Here is a 25,155-nt window from a genome sequence, read left to right as displayed (position 1 = left end):
CATCCAAGCCCCAGGGCATGAGGACCACATCCAGCCTGCTTTGTGGGGCTGGGGGCTGGAGAGCGTGGGAGAAGACCCGGGGTGCAGGTGTGCGCCTGCCGCAGCCTGGTCAGTGTCCTGTGGGAACCACTAGGAGGCGCCTGATGCAGGTCACTGGGGTAGAGGACTCCGGGTGGCAGGAGCCCCAGGGGAAGGCGTGCCAGGCCCACGTAGAGAGCTTGGCCTCTGCATCTGCATGAGTCCCCTCCATGCTGGCCTGGGCCCATGGGCCCTGCTGGGTCCTTGTGGAGTCAGGGTTGGGGGTGTCCAGGTCTGCGCAGGGCCTGGCCTCCAGGAACAGATGATGCTGGAAGCCAGAGTCTGGGGTGAGACTTCCCTGACCTTGTCTGAGCCACTCCCTCTTTGCTGCCCAGAGCTGACCCTGTGTGAGGGCGAGGGCTGTCAGCTGCAGGAACAGTGGTTTATTGACCAGGCAGGGCCTCCCCAGCCCGGCCTCTGCTCCCCGAGGGGCTCGGGCTGTGTGGGCTGGCCCTGGCAGAAGGCGGACAATCCTCTAGGCCCAAGGACATGGGGGTCACAGAGGTGGGGGCCTTGGGCCCACACATCCGGGGAGAGTTCCCAACCGTTCCCTGCACCTATCCCAGGCAGGTAGCAGGTTTGGCCCACACCTGAGTGCCCAGACCCTGGGCAGGGCTGGGAGGCACCTGACCCCACCTCCAGCAGCTCTGCAAGTGTGGAGTGAAAAAAGGTGAGTCTGTGTGAGGATGGGGTTGGTTACAACTGTGGTGACGGCCTGGGGTGGGCGCGGGGGGGCCTGGAGGCCGAGGGTGGGCTGGCGGGTGCTAGGCAGGGCGACGGAAGAGGTTGCCAGTTCGGAGCCGCCGCAAGAGTTCCAGCCACAGCAGCTGCCGCTCCCGACGGGCGCCCTTCATGAGGCTGCTGTTCTCCAGGGCGCGACGGGACAAGTAGGGCAGCACCTCCATCACAGGGCCGTAGGGCACGTACTTGTACACGGGGTAGCCAGCCTGGCCTGCAAAGGGGCAGATAGGCCATGAGGTACAGGCCCAGAACCGCACCCCATCACACCAGGGAGGGCCCCACTCACCCAGCGGGAAGCTGATCTGGTCACACATGCCTAGCAGCTGTCCAAAGTACACCTGGTGGTCAGCGGGATGCAGGCACAGCTCCTCCATCCTATGCAAGTGGAGCCAGGAGCTGAGGGCCAGTTCCAGGACACTGTCCCCGGTACAGGGGTACAGGGCTCCTGTCCCAGCTCTGAGCCCGTCCTACTACCCCAGGTTCCCCATCTACACTCTTCAGACTTCATTCCCTGCAAGGTGGGGCTGGGGTATGGGCTCTGCCTGGCCCTGCCCCAGTGAGGTCTCTTCTCAGCAGGACTCTGCTGGGCTGCCCTACTCTTCTCCCTGGGGAGGCGTCAACCCTTAGCCAACAAGATCCTCCTCCTGCTTTCCAAACAATTCCCCACCCTCCCCTCTGCCACCTCTCCTCTACCTCCCTTCCTGGAGGTGCAGCCCTTCCTGGGGCCCTGACCCACCCAGCAGCCTGCCCCACAGGGCAGGGAAGCTCCTCGGCTCTCCTGCCATCCCTTCCTCAAGCCCCTCCAGGGTTCTGCGGTATGACTGGTCTCCGGCCCTGCCCTTGCCCTCTGTGGGCTGCTCCTCTGCCCCATCCCCACAGCTGCTCTGTCCCACACAGCTGCCACCAGCCCCCGAGTCCTCGGAAGGCGGCTGCCCTGAACCGAGATGTGCTGCACATGTCACATACACACGGGATTTAGGAGACTTTGTAGAAACATAATACTCAATGACGCGTTGCTTTTCTAAAAGCAGCTGGAATACGATTTGAAGTAATATTTTGTATATTTTGGGTTAATTAAAATATATTCTTGAAATTCATTTTCTTTTTTAATGTGGCTACTAAAGAATTTTGCAGATATGGCTTGTATTATATATCTGTTAGCACTGCGCAGATATTGGGGTGAGGCCCTCAACTTTGTCCTGTCTTCACACCACCCCTGACAGGGTCTTACAAAGATTCTCAGGGTTTGAAATATCCATGCAGTGACAGTTCTCACGTTTCATCTCCAGCTTCCTATGTCCAGGTATCCTGACTTAGCCGGTCTGCACAGCACTGGGGCCCCCACCCTGGGCTGAGTTCCGCCTGCTCCTCACACATCACCTGGGTGACTGGCGGGCCTGTGCTGTGCTTCCCACTCCCTCCCCGAGGGCCTCACCTCCCCTGTTCTCTCCCCGCCCCAGCCCTGGCTCCCAGAGTACCCATCAGCCAGAGGCCCTTTCCCTCCATCCCTGGGCTGGGCTCCAGTGTCGGGACCACCCAGTCTAAAGCAGGCACCCGTCTCTGCCACATCGCCCTGGTCTCCATCGTGTGTCTCCCTCAACCCCAGGACAAGAACCCGAGAGCTGGGCTGCCACTGCTGGCTGCCCCCTCCCCTGTGGTGTGCACGGCCTCTGCCATGTGACTGCAGCTCCCCCCAGCGCCGGGCAGCAACTCACTCCGCCTGGCATCTGGGCTTGGCCTCATGAGGCATTTTGGCCAACAGGGAGGTACCAAAGGTGACACAAGCAGAGGCTTGCCCTCTCCAGGCCTTCTGGAAGCCTGAGCCCACCACATGCCCAAGCCTGGGCTGGCCTGTGAGACACTGGACCTGGGTACAGCCTCCTTTACTGTCCCAGCCATGAATGAGCTCATTAGGCCCCACCGGCCCCAGATCACAGATGCAGGAGGGACACAGGCACGGCCAGCGGCAGAAGCATCAGCTGAGCCAGCCTGCCCAGGCCTCCAGAACATGCCACTGTTTCAGCCTCTAAGTTTGGGGCGGGTTGGCTCCTCGGCCAAAGCCAACGTGGGTTGTTTGAGGGTGGGTGGTGTGGCAGTCTGGGCCCGGCATAGGACAGAGCAGCTGCCATAGTCTAGAAGCACTTACTCAGGGGAGGGGGCCCCAGTTCCCCAGAGCTCCCCAGCCACCCATTGCAAGGGCACAGAGCTGAAGCCTGCAGGGGTCCAGCCTCAGGCAGGGTTGTGAGCATGGTATTGGGGGAACCTGGCACACGGCCCTTGGGGCCATGAGGAGCGAGCCCAGCTGCCACTCAGGGGAGGGGGAAGCTGTGTCCAGTGGGGAAGCCACTGCCACAGCAAGACAGTGGGGACAGACAGATGCCGGGGGGAAGCTGGAGAGAGGAAGCCCTGCTGAGGGCAGGCTGTCCTTTTGGAGTTGGATGGTGATGTGTCTAGTCAGGCTGTGAGCCCACCAGCACTGAGAGTCCACGCAGAGGCCGGGAGTCCTGATTACAAGCTGAGAGGACCCACCAGCTCCCGAGTGCTGGCTCCTGCTGGCCGCCAGGCCTGTGCGTGTGGAGACAGTGAGTCTGTCCCATCACCAACACATCTGTGACAATTAGCAGAGGGTCAGGGCACAAAAGCGGGTGTGCTGCGATTTCAGGCCATGAAAAAGCAGCAGCATCGTGAACAAAGGCTGAATGTGGACATAAGTGAATGATTTCAGAGCCGTGAGTCAGCTCCCCGAGCAGCACCAGGATGTGTCCTGTTGCCTGCAGCCCTGGCCCCAAGCCTGGCCCTGTGGCTTCACAGCTCCTTGGGGAGCCCCCTCGTGCCACAAGCCCTGGATCTGGAACACCCTGCCCTGCTGTGGAGTGGAACCTCTGCTCAGCTCCTAGGAAGGTGACAGCCAGTGAGGCCACTGCCCAGGCCCCCGAGGGTTCTAGGGGTCCCATCCCTGGGAAGGCGGAATCTGGGAGGGGAGGGGGACCTAGGACCCCATTGTGTGCATAGCTTGGGCTAAGGCATGAGATAAAACCAGGGTGACAGTACTGGAATATCCAAGAACTGACTTCACCTAACTGCTGCATTTGACTTGTTAGAATTCTACCAAAGTTGTGCTCCATGGGACACATGTTTAAAGGGAAAACAGACCGTTACATTCCAGATGTAGTAAAAATGTTAAGGGAACTGCTTATAAATGAGGCGGCGCTGTGGAGGCCTCCTGAGGGACTGGGCTCCAGCACTGCATCTGTACCTTTCAGGAGCCCTCCAAATCCCCTAATGAAACTTAGGTTTTTAATTGTGAAGTTTAATAAGTCAGATGTTAATTTTTAAAAGTCTGGGTACAGTGGCTGATGCTTGTAATCCCAGCACTTTGGGAGGCCAAGAAGGGAGGATCACTTGAGGTCAGGAGTTTGAGACCAACATAGTGAAACCCTGTCTCTGCTAAAAATAAAAAAAAAAAAACTAGCCAGGCATGGTGGTGCACACCTGTAATCCCAGCCACTTGGGAGGCTGAGGCATAAGGAATTGCTTGAACTTGGGAGGTGGAGGTTGCAGTGAGCTGAGACCATGCCACTGCATTCCAGCCGAGGTGACAGAGCGAGATTCTGTCTCAAAAAAAGATGTTAATTTTAAAAACCAACGTAACTGCAAAGAGCCTTTGTGCTCTCACAGTCCAATGTCCAGAAGGCCGGCAGACCTGGGCCTGCAGGGCACTGAAGCTGCCCTCCAGTTCATTTCACCAACCTTTCCCCACAACCGTCCGCCTGCACCCAGCAGGTTGCTCTGCCCACCCTGAGCTCTGCGCTGCTGCCACCTCTCCCCAACCAGAGGAGCCAACGGCTCGGGTGGGGTGACGATGCAGGGTGGGGCGCACCTACCTGCGCAGGGTGGGGCGCACCTACCTGCGCAGCGTGAAGCGCACTGTGTCCTCGTTGTGGGAGGCCACCATCACCTTGGCCTTGGTGTTGTGCTTCAGCTCCTCCAGCACGTAGTCCAGGCACCTGTGGAGAGTGCCACGTGAGCCCAGTTCCAGCCTGTGGTCGCCTGCGCCTCTCATTACCAGCTGCACAGAGAGGAGGCCGAGGGCAGGCCCAGGGCCATCCAGTGAGCTGGCTCTTTCCAAGGGTGTCCACAGGATCCCACAGGATCAGGAGGAACAGGAGCAGCATCTGCCCCTCCCAGCACCTCATGAAAAAGAAAGACCAGCAACCAAGAAGAAGTGAGCGATGTCTGGGACCAGACAATTCATGCAGAACCAGCTGGGGTGCAGCGTCCCTGCATCGAACGTGCCGTGACGCTGGGGACCAGCCCAAACATGGCCATGAGCCTCATGACAGACACAGCTTTGCTTCTGGGGAGGGATCCTACAGTGCCCCCCGGCCCTGCAAGGAAATAAAAGGGAAGCAGGTCCCTATAGGGCACAGTGGGGGTGGGCATCCCGGTGCACCAGGAAGCCCGAGCAGTACCACCCTCCTGCAGCGAGGACACAGCAGGCTTGACCACGCGCACATTCTCTCTGACCCAGCAATTCCAGTTCCAGGAACCTAGGACAGCTGCATCCTCAGACACAAAACCCCTGATGGCCCGTGTGTACCATAGAGGGTGACGGTGTGTCCAGCAAGTCCCTGTTACAATAACCAGACTGAAACCAGTAAGATCAAAGATGCTGGACACACAGTCCCGGGCACCCCATGCTGGCTGGTAACAGCGCCACCCTGCAAGCCCACACAAGGGGACCCAGATGGAATGAGAAATGAAAAGCACATTGGGCAGAGAACACACTACAACGCAAACAACAATGGCGGAGATGTGTGCGCTGCGGCACGATGGGCACGGCGGCTGCAGGAGGGGAGCTGCAGGCAACCAGGAGACACCTGGGGTCTCTGAATTTGCAGCACACACGCCTCTAAGAGGAAAAGCTCATGGTTGGCCAGCCTGTGCTACATGAAAAGATCACCAGGAAACTAGAGCAGTAAAAGCAGGTGCAGAACAGCTGATGGGCGATCCCACTGTGTGAACTGAAAAGCAAACAGGCTGAGCCTGCGGGGCGGGGAGGGCCGGGTGCTCGTGCACATCTCTGGATCTAAGTGTCTGCAGGAGCCGGCTCAGGGAACTGTGGCCTATTTTGCTTTGTTCAATGGGCTTTTCTATATTTGTAAAAGAATAACCTTAATGTTTTTGAAAAAGCAACACATGACACAAAAGCAGAGGAAATACCAGTTCTGACCTGGGGACACACGAGGCTGCCACTCCTGCTGGGGTCTTCTGGCCCCAGCAGGGTGGGACAGGGTCAGTCTCCAAGCCTCTCCCTCAGGTCCGGTTTCTTGGCACCCTGCCCTGGGAAGATGGAGGCGCGGGAGAGCTGCGCACCTGTGGTACATGGCGTTGGTGGCCTCGTACGTGGGGTTGATGGGGTCCTCATAGCCGATCTCTGCCGCACGGGCTCGCTCCTGGGCCAGGTAGGCGCCCCGCACCAGCTTGGCCCCAAAACACCAGCACTCACGGCGAGCCAGTTCCACGCCCAGGGTCACATTGTCATAGGCATCCTGTGGGGCCAGGGCCAAAAGTCGCAGGGAGCCTGGACAAGCCCAAGTGACAGCAGGATGGGGCCTTCCTGGGCCCAGGTGCAGTCACCAGGGCTGGGCAGCAGCTGCCTGGGGAGGTGCAGCTCAGGGCACCTGGAGCAGGTGTGGGTGAGGATCTGTCCCCAAGGAGCAATGGCAATGGGGATGTCTGCAGCTTCCTGTGTGGCCCGTGGACAGCCCTGTGGGAGCAGCCCAGGCACCAGCAGCCATCATGTGCTCTAGACTCCCAGGCTGACTGGGGGACGGGATGTGTACTGCAGGCTCCTGCCTGGACCCCTCCCCATGCCACCCTGTGTCCTCCGGGCACCCGGCTCACCCCTGAGAGCTCTGAACCTGTTAACATCCCTGAGCAGTTTGGGGCCCACAGGCTAGGGTGGGCTCCCTGAATACATGTGACATCCTGGGTGAGTCTTTCCGGGGAGGGCCCAAAGCTTTCATCCGGTTCTTAGGGGCGTTGAACTGAAAACACGCTGGAGGAAATGGTCGTGTGGCGCCTTCCACGTTTGGGGCGTCGGGCACATCTAGTGGACCCTCATAGAGATCGCTGTCTTCCTCCTGCTCCTTAGACACTCGGCGGGTTCCAAGAACCACAGGAGAGGCTGCGGGCAGCGGGCCCTTCTTCCTACTCTGAGCCAGTCACCCCGGCCTCGGCCTCCTCTGCAGGCCTGGCTGTGGCCACCACCTAAGGGGCTCTTTCCTGGGCCCTGGGGCCCGCCCTGGGTGAGCTGTGCTGCAGAAGACCCCAGCAATCCCTTGGGGGCACGGCCCACTCCCTCCTCCATCCCGTGAGCTCCCTGGCGGGTGCTGAGTGTAGAGCCAGGCAAATGCCAGGGAGCTCAGATGAGAGGAGCCCCGCCTGTGGGGTCTCCAAGCCCCAAGGCAGGCAGGGAGGGGCTGAGCGGGGAACTTGCCTTGAGGTAGCACTGGTACGTGTTGAAGATGAGCGGCTTCTCCACATTGAACTTGCGCTGCATCTCCAGCGTCAGGCGGCTGATGGCCGGCTGGAAGTAGGTCTGCTCGGCGTCCACCATCAGCCGCACGCCCACCTCTGTGGCTTTCTGAGAGGTGCAGAGGGAGGAGCAGTGGGAGCGACTGTTGCTCAGGTGAGGCAGGTGCCCTCTTTTGCACGAGTCCCAGGTCCCCAAGGCTCCAGCCCTCTGTCCAAGCAGGGCAGCTCACCTTGGCCAGGACATCCATCCGCTGTAGCATCCTCGTCATCTGTAGCTCCTCCTCCTCAGTGAACCGGGACAGCAGGGGCTCCAGCTGTCCTGTCTGGGGGTGCAGCACATGGTCAGGCCACAAGCGAGGGCTGGAAAGTGCCACCCTGAGGCCCAGGCTAAACCTTTCTCAGTGTTCCCAGCCCACGGGAACCCTCTGATCTGCCCATGCAGGGCCGGGAGGGCCACCTGGACACAGCAACACAGCGCCCGGGAACCTCCAATGCAGCCAGTGCACTGCCCTACGTGGGCCTGGTGGCACCATGAGGGAGCTCATTGGCCATGTCCGTGGGCCCCAAGCTCAGTCTAGGCCTGCACCCCAAAGTGTGTACTCTAGCAGCCTCCCCAGTTCCCACAGAGGCCCCACTGTTGTGGGAGGGCCCCCTGCAGCTCCCATGTGACACTGAGGAAGTGAACACTGACCACCCAATCGTCAAACAGAAGGCTCCGCCCGGAGCAGGGAGAGGACCCAGGAGGAGGAACCCCTGGCTACAGGCTGACAGGGCGGTCGTGCAGCACATGCTGACACACGGTTGGGGACCAGGGCAACCTCCAGGATGAGGCCTTCAAGGAGCTGGTGCTCAGAGGCCATGGGGACCCATCCTGCAGGGCCTCCCGCTCACCCCTTTGCTGCCCCAGCAGCCTCGCCTCACTGAGCACACACAGTACCGCTCTAGCCCTTGCTACACCATGCTAAAGTCTCCAGCAGCTGGTGGCCTTGGTGCACAGCCGCTCTGTACACACGGCGCCCCGAGCCTCTGGGTCGAGCTCTCTAAGTTTGAGGCTGGGCCCTTAGTGGACTGGGGCTGGATGTGTCACGGAAAGCTGCCTCTGCGGATGTTTTCTGAAGGTGCTTCTGTTCTTTCTTCGAATCCCAGCTTAGGTTGTGGTTTCAAGCATTCTGCCAGGTCCTGGGCCCCCCTCCCACAGGCAGATGACTCTCATTCCTCTCCCCGCTGTACACAGGCTGGCCTGGTGACATGCTTCTAACACACAGAACTCGGCAGAAAAGACACCGTGTGACTTTTGAGGCGAGTCAGGAAAAGGTCACCCAGCTTCTGCCTGGCTCTCATGTCTCAGGGGACACTGGCAGGAAAAGGTCACCCAGCTTCTGCCTGGCTCTCACGTCTCAGGGGACACTGGCAGGAAAAGGTCACCCAGCTTCTGCCTGGCTCTCAGTCTCAGGGGACACTGGCCCTTAGAGCCCAGCTGCCGTGTTGGGAAAAAGCCCAAGCCACAGCCAGCACCAACTTCCAGACATGGGAGTGGGCGCCTCCACCAGGTCCCAGCCCACCACTCTGTGAGGACAGCTACCCAGGAGACCCCAAGGGAGGACTGCCCGGCTGAGCCCTGTCAACCCCAGAACCATGAGGGAGAAGCAGAGTGACTGCTGCGTTTCAGGCCTCTGAAGTTTGGGGTGACTTGATGCACAAGACAGATGACTGGGGGAAGGCCCAGACCCCCTCTCCTTGTGGTGTCTTAAGGCTCTGCGTGGGTCTCTGTCCCACCAAGCACTCTGTGGGCACTAGTGGGTTTGTCTCCTTCCCCCTGGACCATAGGGGGTCTGTGGGGCCACAGTGTGCAGTGATCTTGGTCATGTTAAGTTCCCAGGGTGGGCAACCAGAGACACGTGTGGCAGGCTGAACTCCCTTCTCAGCCCAGCGCCCTGCTGAGCAGGGCCTCACCGAGGAGCGGAGGCGTTACCTGAGCGTTGGGGACCACCAGGTGCTTGGAGAGCTTGGTCCTGCTGTCGATGAGGCTGCCCCAGTCCAGCAGGTCCACGGTGCTGAGGGAGGAGGCGCATCAGCAGGGGGGGCGACCCCACCTGTGGGTGCTGGGGTCGGGTGGGGGATCCAGGCCCAAACCTGTCCGTCCACCAACCACCACAAAACCCACCTCGGTGTGCAGTTTTAAAAGACAGAGAAGGCTGAGGCAGGAGAATGGAGTGAACCCAGGAGGCAGAGCTTGCAGTGAGCAGAGATCGTGCCACTGCACTCCAGCCTGGGCGACAGAGCGAGACTCCGTCTCGGGAAAAAAAAAAAAAGACAGAGAAAATGTAAATACTGTTCTCTGTTTAAAATTTAAAACCAGTGGCGTGCAGTGGCTCAAACTTGTAATCCCAGCACTTTGGGAGGCTACGGTGGGCAGGTCACTTGAGCCCAGGAGTTTGAAACCAGCCTGGGCAACATGGTGAGACCTGGTCTCTATAAACATAAATTAATTAAAATAATTTAAAACCAAAACACAAACAGTCCTGTATCTAGGCGGCTCTGAAAACACTGAGTACCCTAGGGCTGTTTTGGGCTTGTGGAGGGGCCGAGCATAGGCAGCCAGGCAGGAGGGACACAGCTCCAGGGGCCAGGGAGGACACAGTAGGCAAGGCTGACAGTATGTGAGGGGACGGCTCACTACTGCACCACCCCAGTCACCTCCCCACTTCAACTGGGGGCTCCTGGTGCCCTCGGTCCCAGCCCCTGACCCCAAGGATGGGGTGTGGGGATCTGATCCTTCACCTGCCAGCGTGGGCTCCAGGGGGGCTGAGAGTGCCACCTTTGCTCTGGACCCAGATAATTCTATAAAGAGCCCTCTGTGGGGCCCCAGGGACTCCTGAAGCCATCAAGTCCTGCTGTGTGAAAAGCAGGTCCTTCAGCACTGTCATCCCAAGGCCCACCCTCTCAGGCAGGGCAGCCAGGACTGGGAGACGCCGCTGGGGCTTGGCTGGAACCATGGCTGATGCTCGTGTCCTCTCAGCCTGGGGGCTGTTCTCACCCAGACACTCCCAGGGTCTCCGCCGTGAACCAGTCCTCAATCTCAGCCCTGGATGCGATGCCCATCTTTGCAACACTTTCCTTGAGAAGTGAGAAGGCCTGGATTAGCCCCATTTGTTCACATTTTATCCTTCCCCCACCCATTGGCCTCTGGTGCTGTTTCTGGCTTTATTACATCATTAGCGAGAACGGGATCCATTTCTGGTTTGTTTCTACTGCATAGACAGGTCTATTCCCACCCGACTGCTGATGCTCGCCCATGCCCTGCAGGGCTGGTCCCCAGCCCTCCCACCAGCATCTCCCCACTCTGTTCAGCGTCCCTCTGACCTCCTCCTCCCCACAAGGTCAACCCCAGCAGCTGCAGAGTGAGCCACATGCCCTGGATGAGTTCCCCAAACCACCTCAGACCACTGCCCACCATGCCCCCTGTGCGCCCCCACGGTGCCCACCCCCTCACAAGCCCCGGGAGTGGGGAAGGGGAGGGCTGCCCCACCTGCAGCGCCGCCACCTCCAGCTTGGTGTCCATGGCAGCCAGGCCCGCCTGCCCTTGCTCCGCAGCCATTTGGTGAAAGAAGCGTCTCCACTTGGTCAGCACCTCTGAGAACTGCAGCTGCAAACACAGGCCTGAATGCCATCTGCACACGCCCCTGCCCGCCCCAGTCCCCCACGCAGCCCCTGTGGCCAGCTCAGGCCTCTAAGGCACAGGCACCTGTGCTTTCAGTGGATGCCCACAGCTGCACAGCACCAGACTCTGCAGGTGGAAGGTTCTAGCACTTACCAGAAACTGGGGTCTCCCCAGTGCCGTGAGCTTAATGGCTATGAAGCCGTCATCGCTGACTCTACCTGTCAGAAGCCACAGGAAAAGCCATGACGGCCCTGAGAGGTGCATGGAGGCAGTGCAGGGTGGGACAGGGAGGGCTGGGACCTCACCAGCCTACAGCAGGCTCCTGACCCCACCCCACCCGTGAAGTCCCCGCACATGGCGCTCTGGAGGTCCTGTAGAGATGGAAGGGGGCTCCGTGGCGGGGTCTGTGTTTGCCATGCAGGTGCGGGACAGCAGTGGGCACAGGAGCTGCCTGTCCCCTGCCAAGCAGCCCCCACAGGCTCCCTGCCTCAGTTTCCTCCCCTGTGCCACCAGCACCATAGGCTGCTCACCCGTGGGTCACAGAACCAGAAACACCGAGCATGGCTAAGGCAGAGACACCCTAGCAAGGCCCCCTTGCTCAGGCCTCTGCCCCAGAGCCAGGGTCTCCCAGGCACCTCTGATGCTCCTGCCCCCACACAGCCAGCCCGCAGTCCCACCCGGTCCTCCAGGCCGACCCTCCTGCAGCATTCTTCCCCTGACACTTCTTTCCAAGCAGCAACCAGAAATGTTCCTTTAAAGTGAAAGCAGATCTTACCATCTCATCTTGTTTAATGTCACCCCAATGCAGGGCCTTCCCCTTCCATCTGCCCCGGGAGAACAGGCAATGGGCGAAAAGACGCCCCTCACCCTGGTGGCCCAGCATTCAGCTGGCCACTCTGACCCCCAGCCCCAGTCGGGAGGCGGCTTCCAAGCACTGCTCGGCAGGGCCAGGTGCGGTGGTCCTGGCCCTTTGGGAGGCCAAAGTGGAAGGTTCGCTTGAGCCCAGGAGTTTGAGACCACCCTGGGCAACATGGTGAAACACCATCTCTACAAAAAAATACGAAAAGTAGCTGGGTGTGGTAGTGTGCACCTGTAATCCCAGCACTTTGGGAGGCCAAGGTGGGGGGATCACTTGAGCCCAGGAGGAGTTCCAGGCCAACCAGGGCAACATAGTGAGATCTCTCTTTTTTTTTTTTTTTTTTTTTTTTTGAGATGGAGTCACTCTGTCGCCCAGGCTGGAGTGCAGTGGCACAATCTCGGCTCACTGCAACCTCTGCCTCCTGGATTCAAGTGATTCTCCTGTCTCAGCCTCCCAAGTAGCTGGGATTACAGGCACCTGCTGCCATTCCTGGCTAATGTTTTGTATTTTAGTAGAGACAGGGTTTCACCATGTTGCCCAGGCTGGTCTTTAACTCCTGACCTCAGGCAATCCACCCGCCTCGGCCTCCCAAAGTGCTGGGATTACAGGCGTGGGCCACTGTGCCTGGGTGTAAGACCTCCTCTTTACAAAAATAATAACAAAAACAAAAACTTGGCCAGGTGTGGCGGCGTGCACCTGTAGACCCAGCTACTCAAGAGGCTGAGGTGGGAGGATGGCTTGAGCCCAGGAGGTCTAGGCTGCAGTGAGCTATGATCACACCACTGCACTCCAGCGTGGGCAACAGAGTAAGATCCAGTCTCATTTGAAACAAACAAACAAAAATATGAACAGGCCTGGGACCTGCTGCCCCTGACGGAGGGCTGCTGGGGCTAGCATGGGGCTGTGTAGGTTCGGGTGTTTCTAACACTGAAGGACACTGGGCCTTGGTGACCTCTGGCTTCTCTAGCCCTGGAAGCACCTGCTCCCCCCACCTCTGGCCCCCAGAGGCTGTGTCAGGGAGGGATTCCCAGGCGGAAGATGCGACACCAGCTCCCTGAACGGAACCTCCACCCTGGGCTAAGGGTGGCTCGGCAGCTGACATGGACCAACTTCCTGCAGCTCCTGGTCCTGGCCCCGAGCCAGGGAGAAGGGTGGGGAGCATGAGGTGGGATCAGGGAACAGGGGGCTGGGGCGGGGGCAGGAGATGCCTTCTGGGAGGCAGTGGGACCCCTCAGGAAGGGGCCGAACAGTGAGGCACCCAAGTGTGACCAGAACCCAGTCCTCTGGCTCCTGCCCCAGCTTGGTGTTCACCCACCAGCACCTCCGTGAGCCCAGGGGTCCACTCAGGCTGGGACATGGTGGGGGTATAGCTAGCAAAGAGGGGGCCCCACCTGAGGCTTCGATGCAGCGCAAGAATGTCTCCATGTGGCTGTCGCACTTGGCCTCGTTGGCATAGAAGTAGGTGCGGGCACTGATGACGCCACTCCTGCGGTCCCCGAAGGCCCGGTGGGCCTGGTATTGCTTATCTCGCTTATTTGTCCCTGGAATGGTGAATGCACGGCCTGAGCACAGCTCCAAACATCCACTCCCAGCACCCACACGCCAAGGCCCCAGGGCCCCTGCCCTCAGGAGGGCTCCAAGCGTAGTGGCCATGCCAGCCTGGCCTGGGCACTGTGCTGCCCCATGGTTCCCATCCCCAAACCCACCCTCCTGTCTGCACTGCAGCTCTTCCACCTGGAGTGCTGCATCCCCCTGGCTAAACCTCCTCATGAGGCCAGGACGGCAGAGCCTCCTCAACAAAAGCCTGGGTCCACCAGGAGGCCATCAAAAAGCAGCAAGGAATCGCTTTCCCCAGACACTTGAGAGTATGTCAGAGCCCAGAGCGACAGAGCAGGTGCCCTGGACACAGGAAGGGCCCTGGACATAGGGAGGATCCCAGACTCCGACATCACCCCAAGGCCCACTTGTGCTCCAGCCTAGACTCTCCTAGAAACCAGGGGGTGCGTGGAGTGGGGAGGGCGTCTGTTCACGTGCGGCGGCCTCTCACTCACCACTGCCATCCCTCTCCGCAGCTGAGGTGCAGGACCTGTGGGAAGGAGGGGGAAGGCAAAGGTCATTGTCACACCACCTGAGCCTCAGGTGACAGCCAAGTTCCCACTGAGGCTGCACAGAGGGCCCCACCACAACCCCGGTGGAGGGTAGATTCCAAGGTGCAGCCCCAGCCCCGCCCCAGCCTGGGGAGAACACCTGGGCCTGGGAGGGGCAGCACTTTATGGGGCTGTTGTGTCCCAAGGGCTCAGGAAGCCCGGGGCTCCTTGTGGGTGGAGAAATCAGAACGATATGCCTGAGTTCTCAGAACAGCCCAGGCCTTGCAGCAAGTTCTTGAATAAAGGTAGTTAGCTGGTTCCAAGTCAGGGCTGAGAGGAACGGAGGCGGGAAGGCACAAGCACACAGAGATCCCTAAATCCCCAACGAGGCCCCCTTACTCAGGCCTCTGTCCTAGAGCCAGGGTCTCCCAGGCACCTCTGATGCAAGTGCAGGCTCCTGCCCCCACGCAGCCAGCCCACAGTCCCACCCTGTCCTCCAGGCCGGCCCTCCTGCAGCATTCTTGCCCCTGACACTTCTTTTCCAAGCAACAACCAGAAATGTTCCTTTAAAGTGAAAGCAGATCTTACCATCTCATCTTGCTTAATGCCACCCCGCTCCAGGTTCCCATCATTTCCCAGTAATACCCAAAATCCTGGGCCCCTGGCATGGGAACCTCAAGACCAGTGAGGCCAGGATGCTGGCTGTCCCCTGCTAGGCTGGCCACACTCTGCCCAGCCAAGCCCCTGTCCTTCCTGCAGGTGCCTCTCCATCCCCGTCTGGCCTGCACCCCCATTCCCACTGGCCCCTCCGTCCTCTAGGGTACCTGGCTCCCCTCCCCCACCAGCCCTGCACCCCTGCCAGAGCCACTGTGAACACCCTCCTCTTCCTCCTCCTCACGCCACAGTCTGCTTCCTGGCATGTGGCTTCGGTGCTGTGTCATTAGGGCTAGCAAGAGTTGCTGTGGCTGTTAAGTCTACTGTGACAAAGTGACCATGGTCTCTCCCTGGCCCCGGGAGCAGCTCTGTGGTCATCTGACTTTATATTCAAAGCCTGATTAAGTCAGTGACCATGGGGAGAGGTTGGCTGCATAACCAACAGCATCCAGAGCCTTCCTGAAGCTCCCCAGAGGCGGCGCTCGGACCCTCGGGGGGCAGCTCTGTCCACACTCACAGGAAAGGACAGGGTCCCCCTCAGGTGCCGGGAAGGGTAAAGGCAGAGCAGTGGTCAGTGAGCCGCATCCCACAGGCCTCCACATCGAGGAGCCTCAGCTGACTGCTTTCTACCTTCCACCTGCTCAAGGAGCAAGCCCTGGGCCAGCAGGCCCCACCAGGAGGCCTTCCCTCCCACCCACTCCTGGGCTGCCCCACATGGGCCAGGGACTCCTCATGTGCCTCCAGGTCCTCTAAGGCTGCAGCCCAGGGATGGGGCTGGCAGGCAGATACGTGCTGGCCGCCTTGTGCTGGCAGAGATGGGACAGAAGAAGGTGGAATGTCATCTTGTGACTAGGGAACAGGCAGGCAGCACGTGACCCCCTGCCTTCGACAGGGAGCTCCCGGTCCCTGGCTTGGGAACCTCAAGACCAGTCGTGAGGTCAATCCCAGGACTTTCACGCCGAGGTTCAGGTACAACCAGGCAAAAGCCATCTCCAAGGGGGACTCACTCTGCCAAGGCTGGGGCGGCAGCCAGAGCCCCGCCCAGGGTAGAAACCCTCATGGCAAGGAACAGCAGACAGTGGGGATGGGGCCTCAGGGGCCTCCATGACCCTGATGAGAAGATCCCATCTTGAAACCACACAGCCCACAGTTTGGATAACACGAGACTTAACCAGACAGGTGTCTGCCTGTGAGGCAGCCTGCCTTCATGAAACAGGATCGTTATCTGACAGGTCCCCGGGCAGACGAGTTCCGGCTAAGCATTCCCACAGCTGTTGTGTTCATCCTCCGAGGTGGGCCCGGCAGGAGAGGCTGGGGAAGCCAGGGCCACTCCCTCTCCTGCTCTGACACGCTCAGAGGCAGAACACCATAGGCTGCCCCCGTTTCCCTCCGTGAACCTCCAGAGCACAGACCAGGCTGACACAGCCAAGCACAGTGGCCAAGATGACCGCATAGCATGTGCAGTGGCCAGAGGGGCAACCAGGTCTCAGAGTGGACAGCTACGTGGCAAGGACAGGGCCACACTCTCCAACAGGCATCATGGGTTAGTCACAAGGAGACACAAATGGTGGTTCCCAGGCAGGTCAGGGTCCTGTTTCCACTGGAGGGGAGGAAGGACGCACCCTCAGAGCAGCTGATTCAGAACTGCCGGTGCCACATGGGAAATCTGGCTTTCCCCACTTGGGACGCTGCCACGTCATGGCTCAAGGCACCACAGGGAAGAGGGGGGCACGTGGCACTGGCAACTGTGGGGTGTTAGAGGAGGAAGGGTGAACTGGTGGATGTGAGGCCCTGATCAGGGTGGGGACCACATCCCAATGACTGCTTAAAGCCGGGACCCGCCCTGTGCTCCCCCAGCCCCACCCCTCATCATGCCCAGGGCATAGTCTATGGAAGGGCACATGATCACACACATGGGCACGGCCCGGGACACAGAGAAGGGAAGAGCAACAAGGGGACATGGGGCAGAGGAGGACAAGCACGAGTCCCCAGGGGGTCTTCCGAGACAGCAGGAGGACCCTAACCACCCCTTCAGCCTCTACCGAGATCAGCTCTGGGTAGCTGTTCCTGGGGACGTGATGCCTGTTTGAAACAAGCAGAGCATAGGGGTCCACGCCCTGCCCTTGCCCAACTCTCCCCTGGAGGGAAGCCTGGCAAGCCCCTTCCTACCTGTACCCCCTTCCCCAGCTCCCCCAGCCCCTGCCTCCCCAGCCCCTTGCTCAGGACACACACTGCACACATATCCCAAGTGAGCTGCCCCAGCCTGGAGACCAAGTCCCAGACCCCGCCTCCAGCCAGCCCTGGGCCTGCACAGCCCGACTGATGCCCCCATCCATCCGCTAGGTGTCCCCTCACAGCCCAATCGTCAGGAAGATGCTTGGCCCCTTCCCCATCCCTAAGACCTCAGCCTGCTTAGGGGATCCCTGGGACTTCTCTCCTGGGATCAGGTAGGGCCCTGGCCTCTGGGAAGCATGGTCCCACTCCTCCTCTGTGTGGGCGCTGCTGTCCTGCACCTCCAGCCTCCCACCTCCTCCTTCGTGCTCCAGAGCACTGCTGGGACTCGCTTTGCCATGCACTCAGACGCCTCCATCCTCCCTGGGCCTCTCACGGTTAGGCCAGCACCACCCGCCATGGCCTTCATGTGGGGCGGTGGCCTCAGCGTCTCTCCCCAGAGTAGAGCTCATGGCCCTTGTGACAGGAAGGTAGGTTAGGAATACAGATCTTTCAGCAGTTCCCTGCACTAGGGTCTGCATAACTGGTCATTCCCGGCCAGGCAGGCCATGCTGCCGTGTAGACATCAGACCAGTGCTTGCAGACCCAGCCCTATCCCCATGGCTCAGGCCCCTCTGAAGGCACAGAGCAGCTGAGCTGGGTAGGTGTCCTCACCACGCACCCCCGTGAGGACAGGAGGGAACCCTGTTCACTTCCCAGAGCTGGAGCAGGGCCCCTGCAGACAGCAGCCACCAGCAGCAAGAGAGGCGCAGCCCTTGCAGGGCAAGGGACTCAGGCTCCTAAGGGGACGGGTGCCCAGCTCCCTGGCAGAGTGCAGGCCAGCCCACCTCCAGACACACAGCCTGTAGGGCATGGAGGAAGCCAGGCAGGACCACCCTGGGAAAGGAGTCTTTTCATACCAGAGGTGCCTGAGAAGAAAACCCCATTGTGAAACCAAGTCCCCAGCCAGACTCCTTCTGAGAACACACAGGCCATTGGTTATTCAACAGGCAGCTCAGCAAAGGTTGCAGCCAAGGGCTCAGGCAGCTGTGAGGCCCACAGGGCCTGCTAGGAACACAGTGGGGTGCTGGGGCTGGAGCACCCCACCTTCAAAACAGCCAATCACAAGGCAGGGGCTGGGCTTCTCTCTCCGGGCAACTGGCAGCCGGCATGCTAAGGCAAGGCACAGACATTCCGTTCCCAGGGCTGGAGGCCTCATGTGACTGCCTTTCCCTCCCTTTCTCGGGCCAGCCACCAGGGCGGGGCATAGCAAACAAGACCTGACAAGGTCCACAGAGGGACTGTCCCAAGCCTCATGTGGGCCAGGCTCAGCTGCTGTCTGGGTGCAGGGGACCCAAATACATAAGGAGACACAGGGAGATCCCATCTTTACAAAAAAAAAAAAAATTAAAAATTAGCCAGATGTGATGGTGCATGCCTATGGTCCCAGCTACTTAGGGGCTCAGATGGGAGGATCACTTGAGCCCAGAAGGCTGAGGCTGTAGTGAACCATGGCACCACTGCACTGCAGCCTGGGCAACACAGCAAGACCCTACTTTTAAAAAAATGGTTGAAAGAAATCAAAACAAGAATAATACTTTGTGACACAAGAAAATTATATGAAATTCTAATTACCATGGCTCTACTGAGGCAGAGTGAAGCCGCTGTAGCAGGGAGGGTCTGGCCCAAGACTGAGAGTCTGTGCCACCTGGCTGTTTACACAAACATTTGCTGACCTGATGGGGGAGGCTCTGCCACAGCCTCTCTTCTGCAGGGATTCCTGACCCACAGGCGGGCCCCACTGCCTGACCCTTGCCTGGCCTCAGCCTGCCCTGCAGGTGTGGAACCTCCCAGGCCTGGCCCCTGCCCCAGTGTCAGTGGAGAAGGGAATTGAAGCCAGGAGCAGAGTGGCAGGCCGGCCTGGAGTCGGCTCCTGGAGGTCACTAACCCGACACAGAGCCCCTTCCCTGGGCAGTGAGTGTAGAGGGCAGTTGGTACCACCCTGACCCGCCCTCCTGGGCATCAGGACAGAACAAGACCATGTTTCTCTCCACCTCCTGGAGCAGTCCCTGGCTCATGGGAGATCCAGGCAAGACCAACCACTCTTTGCAGAGTGCTTGGTCCATATGCTGGTGCCTGTGCCCCTCCAGGTCGTGGGCTAGATAGGGCCAAGGGCCATTCTGTGCTCGGCTTCCTCAGGCCTCAAGCACACCAGGCCTCCCACGAAAGCTGAGAGCTGTCATCTACATTAAGCAAAAATGCAAGAACTCCAGGCAGAACCCAGGAGGGTCGTCAGTAGTTGGGCTGACCAAGCTCTCCTAGGCTTGGCCTCTGCCCAGCTGAGGCTGAAGCCCAGCAGCTGGACACGTCCCACCTGCTCCCACTGGGTGCTCCCGGGTCATGATCAGAATGCCCGCAGACACCGGGCAGGCCTTACTCCATCTCCTTGTGCTCTGCCTCCTCGGGGCTCAGGTCCTCCTCCACTCCGTAGTCCAGAATGGCGCCGACACCGAAGGCCCTGTTGTGCCGAAGCAGGGGCTGGATGGACTCCTGGTCCTCGCCGGCTACAAAATGGCCGTAGAAGGTCATCTTCATGAGCTTGTTGAATAGCCTCTGCCCTAGAAGTTTCCTGGCAACATACAGCAGCTGAAAGGCAAAGGGAAGCCGCTGTCCTGGGCTGCCCGAACTCCCCTTCCCCAAGCAGGGCCCCGCTGCTCATCCCCGACCACAACACTTAACCCCAGCCGTGGGTCCCTGATATGGTCTCTTGGTGACTGGGCTTTCCGATTTCTTTTTTTTTTTTTTTTTTTTTTTTTTTTTTGAGACGGAGTCTCGCTCTGTCCCCAAGCAGGGGATCTCAGCCACTGCAAGCTCCGCCTCTTCACGCCATTCTCCTGCCTCAGCCTCCCGAGTAGCTGGGACAAGGCACCTGCCACCTCGCCCGGCTAACCGGGGTTTCACCGTGTTAGCCGTGGGATCCCTGATATGGTCTCCGTCTCGGCCTCCCAAAGTGCTGGGATTACAGGCTTGAGCCACCGCGCCCGGCCTCAGTGTCGATTTCATGGTGAAGACCAGCCGAAGCCGCTTGCTTCTCCACTCTGTCCATCACTCCAGTTCCCATCCAGAACAAACAGACCACAGGAGGTGCCGCCTGCTTGGCCTGGGCACACTGTTCCCACCTGGACTCTGCCCCTTCAGGGCCCCACCCATGAGTCACTCCAGTGGCACACAGTGGGTGCCTGACCACTGCTTGGTGGAGAAAAAGGAGAATGGCCGGCCTCTGTGGGGACAGCAGCGGGCATTGTGAGACCATCCTCTGTACCCACATCTTGGCAGTTCTGCGGGGGAAGAGGAGGATCTAACTTGACTTTCTAGTACTTGACTGCCCAGATTTTTCAATGTTTTGTTCCCTCTTATCCCAAGTCCCTAAAACAGTGTGACTGGCACGAGGCCGGCCCCCGAATGGATGCTAAATAACAAACGTGTGAAACTCAGGCTGAGTCTGTGTCCAGCTGGAGGGAAGCATGCCCTGGTGACAAGGACAACGAGCTAGGTGACAGTCCACAGAGGCCTGTGAGATGACTCCCTCCCCATGACCCATAGGCTCTGCAGGGTCATCTGGGGCTGACCAGCCACCCTGACGGACGCTGCCCGGGAACTGCTCGGCTGTCTCCTCCAATCATATTTCACCACATCGCTCATTCACATGTCCCAAGCTCCCATGCACCAAGCACCTTTTATAGACTGGAAACAACCAAAGGAAACTGACAAGGATCTCACATCCTGGTGGTAAACGAACCCCAAAGGGGAAGGAGGGACTCTGCCTGTCACTCAGGACAGGGGATGGGGCAGTGCCTGCAGGGTGGGGCAGGGGTGTTTACCAACCTAGACCCAGGAGTGGGGCTTGCCAAGGCAAGGAGATGGCATGGAGAACTGGGGGAGCTCCAGCACGGGGGACAGCCAGGGCAGAAAAGACAGGGACAACAAGAGGCTACTGGGAGAGGAGGGCCGAGTGTGATACTCAGAAGCACACCTCTGCCCCGTGTCTGCCACCCCTGCTGTCTCAGCACCGACACAGGAAGAGCCTGAGATTTCTCAAACCCGATGGAAACTAGAACTCCTTTTTTGTGGGGAGCATCTCTTGAAACCATAGTTTCAGGAACAACTTCTAGTCTAAACAAAAGCATTAGCGAGTCAAACACTTATACCCAAGCCAGCCCTGAGCACCCACACACCTGCCCACAGGCAGACATGGCCCCACAGCCTTACCCTGAACATTGGTGCCCCATGGAGATGCCTCCTGACCATCACCCCTGGGCACGCCATGGGGCAGCCCCAAGGACCAGGGTTTCCCAGGCACTCACCCCTGCCTTCCTGCAGCCTCCACACAGAATCTGACTTTCCTGCATTTTGTTCTTTCATAAAGAGGATTCGAAACTGGAAAATGAACATGCTGACATGTTCTCCGTCTCCCACTGAGCCTGAGCCTGAGCCGGGAGCCAGGCCTCATTCCTGCCGGCAGCACCCAGGGATAGCTGGGAGAACAGGATGGGTCTGAAACATATCAAAGAACACCCAAGTGGCAGGCGGGGCAGAACTGGGGACCTGAAAACCATCACTGAGCTCATCCACATCCGCTCTGAGAGAACCATCAGAAACCCAACAGGAAGGAGGGTGGGCAACTGTCTGCTGTAGGGGCTGGCACGATTGCCTCACAGGGCCACGCAGTCTCCCTCTACCTAACCGCTCACCTCTGCACAGCCAGCACTAAATGAAGAGGCGGGAGCTGGTTCCAGGCTGCACTGGTTCCAGGGATGCTTCTTCAAAAGATCGGGGGGCTGAGGGACTGGGTCCGGGCTGAGGCAGAAAGCTCCCTGCACAGGGCTACAGAAGCACACAGGCAGGGCCGGCAAGTTTATTTATTTATTTTTAGAGGCAGGGTCTCACTCCTGGGCTTAAGTGACCCTCCTGTCTCAGCCTCCAGAGTAGTTGGGACTAAAGGCATGCACCACCAGCTCAACTAACTTTTTTTTTTTTTTTTTTTTTTGAGGCAGAGTTTTGCTCTGTTGCCCAGGCTAGAGTGCAGTAGCACAGTCTCGGCTCACTGAAACCTCCACCTCCCAGGTTCAAGCGATTCTCCCGCCTCAGCCCCCCAAGTAGCAGAGATTACAGGTGCCCACCACCACGCCCGGCTAATTTTTATATTTTTAGTAGAGATTGGGGTTTCTCCATGTTGACCAGGCTGGTCTTGAACTCCTAACTTCAGGTGATCCACCCGTCTCGGCCTCCCAAAGTGCTGGAATTACAGGTGTGAGCCACCGCGCCCGGCCCCTGCTAACTTTTAAAAATATTTTGTAGAGACAGGGTTTCACAATGTTGTTCAGGCTGGTCTTGAACTCCTGGCCTTAAGTGGTCCTCCTGCCTTGACCTCCTGAAGTGCTGGAATTATAGGCATGAGCCACCATGCCCAGCCTAGGGCTGGTATGAGCAGAGCAAAGCAACCACTGTAACACCATCCTGATGTCACTGATGCCCCCGCATGGCACTACCTGAGACCAGGGCAGCCCCACATCTTCAGGTGAGGAGGGCCTTCGAGGATTTAGAAACCTGCACCAGTAACACATACACTTGTACCGTCTGTGAAAGACTCGATCAGATGTGTGCAGAGCAACACTGGTAGAGCCGGTTCTCTCCCCTCACCCTCCTCAGGGAACCACCGTCACCATGGGTCCTGTCCCTTCTGTGAGGGCGCACACCTAACCTCAGTGCTGTTGTCATGGAAATCCCGGGACTTTCCTAAACCCTCCTCAAAAAGCCCTGCTTTCAGGCAAGGGCGGGCCCCAACGCTGTCCGCATCCAAGGCAGCAGCTCAAAGATCAATTCCTGCAACCTGACACTCCTGTGGCAGGTGTGATGGCCCCACTGCCCCGGGGCCTCACAGACCTGTGCTGGCTCAGCAGAAGGAATCTCCCCACAGCCACAGCCCAGAGGGTGAGGGCAGGCCCCCCTGCTCTGGCCTACCCACAGGACCAGGTTCTAGTGAGCAGCTCACAAGCCCAGGACCTGGCCTCTGCCTTCGTCCAGTGCTGAGGCTGCCAACACCCACGGGACCACTAATAAGACAACAGCACAGACCCCACCGAGGGGCTTCCCAGAGCACAGGCAGGACCCTAGGGGAGCCTGGGAGAGGTCGCCTCTGGATGCCCTGCCTCTTCCAGGTACTCACAGCACCATCCCTGAGCCCTGGCACTTGCCTTAAGAAGGCACCCAAGGGACGGCGGAGCCGACACGTTCCTCCCACGGTCACGGAACAGCACCTGGCATTCCCCTCAGCGGACTGGGCACCAAACCCCACACCCAGCTCTTCTGGCTTCTCTGTGCAACAACTGGTCTAGACAAGAAAGCTTAGGGCTGTGCCTAGAGAAACCTGACCTGGTGCCTTCCTAGCCCTCTCTCCATCTCGGCCACAAGGTGGGCACGGCTTCTGCACAGCTGGCCCCAGCTGCCACCTAGGATGCCCATCCTTGCCCTGGGCAGGGACCTGTAACTGGCCACTCCCTCCCCTGGCATTCCTGCCCTGCTGCCTCCTCCTCCTACTGCAGCACCACCAGCACTGGCTGCTCTTTCTGGATGCCCCTTAGATGTGGGCACTCCCCAAAGCCTCCATATCACCGTCCCTCCCCCTGCCAGTTCCTCTACCTGGGATGTCCCTTCTCACCTTCCTGCTCTCCACGGCCACGGCTTGACCTTAAGGCATCTTTATGCACACAAGCACAGAAACGGCCTCTCAGAGGCCACTGTCTGTCCAGTTCAGCTCCTTCTTCCTCCACCATCCTCCGCACCCCTGCCACCACTGGTCCTCGGCTGACCGTGGCGCTCCCCATGGGATTCGGGCCAACAGCATCTGACTCTGATTTCGTGGACCTCTGCCCTCACCTCGCACCCGCCGAGGCCTCACCTAAGCTCAAGTGTGGCTCAGTGCTTCTCATCTCACACCACTCCCCTCCTTCCCCCGCCTCCTGGTGAGGCCAGGGGTGCAGCCCCCGACCTCCGAGTCTCATCTGAGTAATCAACACCACCAGAACCCCGGCGCCAACAAAGGGAACGAAACTTGCAAACTCTTCCCAGGGTCACCTGGAGATAATCCTCATCTCTAATACCCCTAGGCCGATGCGGCTACAACAGCGTTCTGCTTGTTGCCCCCGCCCCCACCCCCACCAAAAGTCCTCACACTTTTTAAAGTTACCATGGGTGAGTTCAAAGCTGGGCGTTTGAGGGGCTTCCCTTTTTTCCCCAACAGTGTGCTCAGAGTGGCCCTGTCTGGGAAGCGGCTGGGTCCCGTGGATTTAACTCTGGAGTCCTACACCAGGCTTCTCTTGTGGCAACATGAAGAATACTCCATTTTAAATTCCAAGTGATAACTTTGTATTTCCACAAGTGGTATATATCGTAAATATTAAAACGATAATTGTTTTTAGTTGGTAGACATCGACAAGTAGGAAAATTTGCGAGGTTCGAAAGGCACTGCAGGAAACGCCTCCCTTCCTGGCTTCCCCCGCTCCAGGAGATGCTTGGGAGGCACCCCTTTCACGCCAGGAAGCTCCATAAAGGCTCCCGGGACCGGCAGAAGCCCCGCGCCCCCGCCTGCACCCCGCGCACCTGCTCATGGCGCGCCAGCAGCGCGGGCCAGGCGCACAAGCGCAGCACCAGCAGGCTGCGCGCCAGCTCCCAGGTTCGCCGGCTGCGGTACGCCTCCTGCGTGTTGCCGAAGTCCACGGCGGGCACCGGTGCCCGCACTGCCTTGGCCGACCCACGTCCCGGCAGGGCTCCTGGGCCCGCGGCGGGCTGCTCGCGGACGGCCGGCGCCGTGGACAATGGGGCGAAGCGGGGAATGTAGGGGGGCAGCACCGGCAGGACGCGCCTCAGAGCCATGGCGGGAGGCCGGTACCGGCCCGGGCCGCTTAAGTATGCTCTGTTGGTCCCGCCCCGCCCCGCCCCGCCCCGCCCCGCCCCGCCCCGCCCCGCCCCTCCCCTCCCCTCCCCGCCCCGCCCCGCCTGATATTCCCCACAAATGCCAAAGGCTTAGTCTTGACAAGCACGCTGGCACTTCATTTACATGGTGGGGACCCTCTGCCGGCAGGGCTGAGGCCAAGGCCCACTGGCTTCCCAAAGCCTCTGCTCCTGCTCTCCATGAAGACAACAACAGAGTGAGACCCTGTCTCAAAACAAAACAAAAGAAAAATCATGTATTTTCATATAGCTAGAAGATTATTGAGTGTTCGTAATGCAAAGAAATGATAAATGTTTAAGATGACAGCTATGCT

The 25,155-nt window shown here is 59.3% G+C and overlaps 1 protein-coding gene across 2 annotated transcripts; it reads right to left on the bottom strand.

Moving 5' to 3' along the window:
• Positions 1 to 446: 446 nt before the first annotated feature.
• PRODH (proline dehydrogenase 1) lies at positions 447 to 24,769 on the bottom strand. Of its 2 annotated transcripts, none has more exons than XM_050746106.1 (14): positions 24,491 to 24,769; positions 19,269 to 19,477; positions 13,931 to 13,965; positions 13,271 to 13,420; positions 11,174 to 11,238; positions 10,889 to 11,005; positions 10,397 to 10,476; positions 9,332 to 9,413; positions 7,590 to 7,682; positions 7,322 to 7,468; positions 6,196 to 6,371; positions 4,728 to 4,826; positions 1,106 to 1,194; positions 447 to 1,030 (listed from the first exon to the last, which is right to left on the bottom strand). In XM_050746106.1, the coding sequence occupies exons 1-14, from the start codon at positions 24,761 to 24,763 to the stop codon at positions 843 to 845; spliced, it is 1,803 nt and encodes a 600-aa protein (XP_050602063.1). In that variant the 5' UTR covers positions 24,764 to 24,769; the 3' UTR covers positions 447 to 842. The 2 variants fall into 2 exon arrangements, with proteins under 2 accessions (XP_050602063.1, XP_050602064.1); XM_050746107.1 differs by lacking the exon at positions 24,491 to 24,769 and adding an exon at positions 23,550 to 23,724.
• Positions 24,770 to 25,155: the final 386 nt, after the last annotated feature.

The sequence above is a fragment of the Macaca thibetana genome, chromosome 10 (genome assembly GCF_024542745.1).
Source record: "Macaca thibetana thibetana isolate TM-01 chromosome 10, ASM2454274v1, whole genome shotgun sequence".
Taxonomy (NCBI): Eukaryota; Metazoa; Chordata; class Mammalia; order Primates; family Cercopithecidae; genus Macaca; species Macaca thibetana.
This window is presented reverse-complemented; position numbering and strand designations above follow the sequence as displayed.

Coding starts and splice junctions, on each gene's coding strand:
- PRODH (XM_050746106.1), bottom strand. CDS start 24,763: ATGGCTCTGAGGCGCGTCCTGCCGGTGCTGCCCCCCTACATTCCCCGC. Junction 13,421..13,930: donor TGCGGAGAGGGATGGCAGTG/GTGAGTGAGAGG, acceptor TCACCATTCCAG/GGACAAATAAGCGAGATAAG. Junction 7,683..9,331: donor TGGTGGTCCCCAACGCTCAG/GTAACGCCTCCG, acceptor CTGCACCCCCAG/ACAGGACAGCTGGAGCCCCT.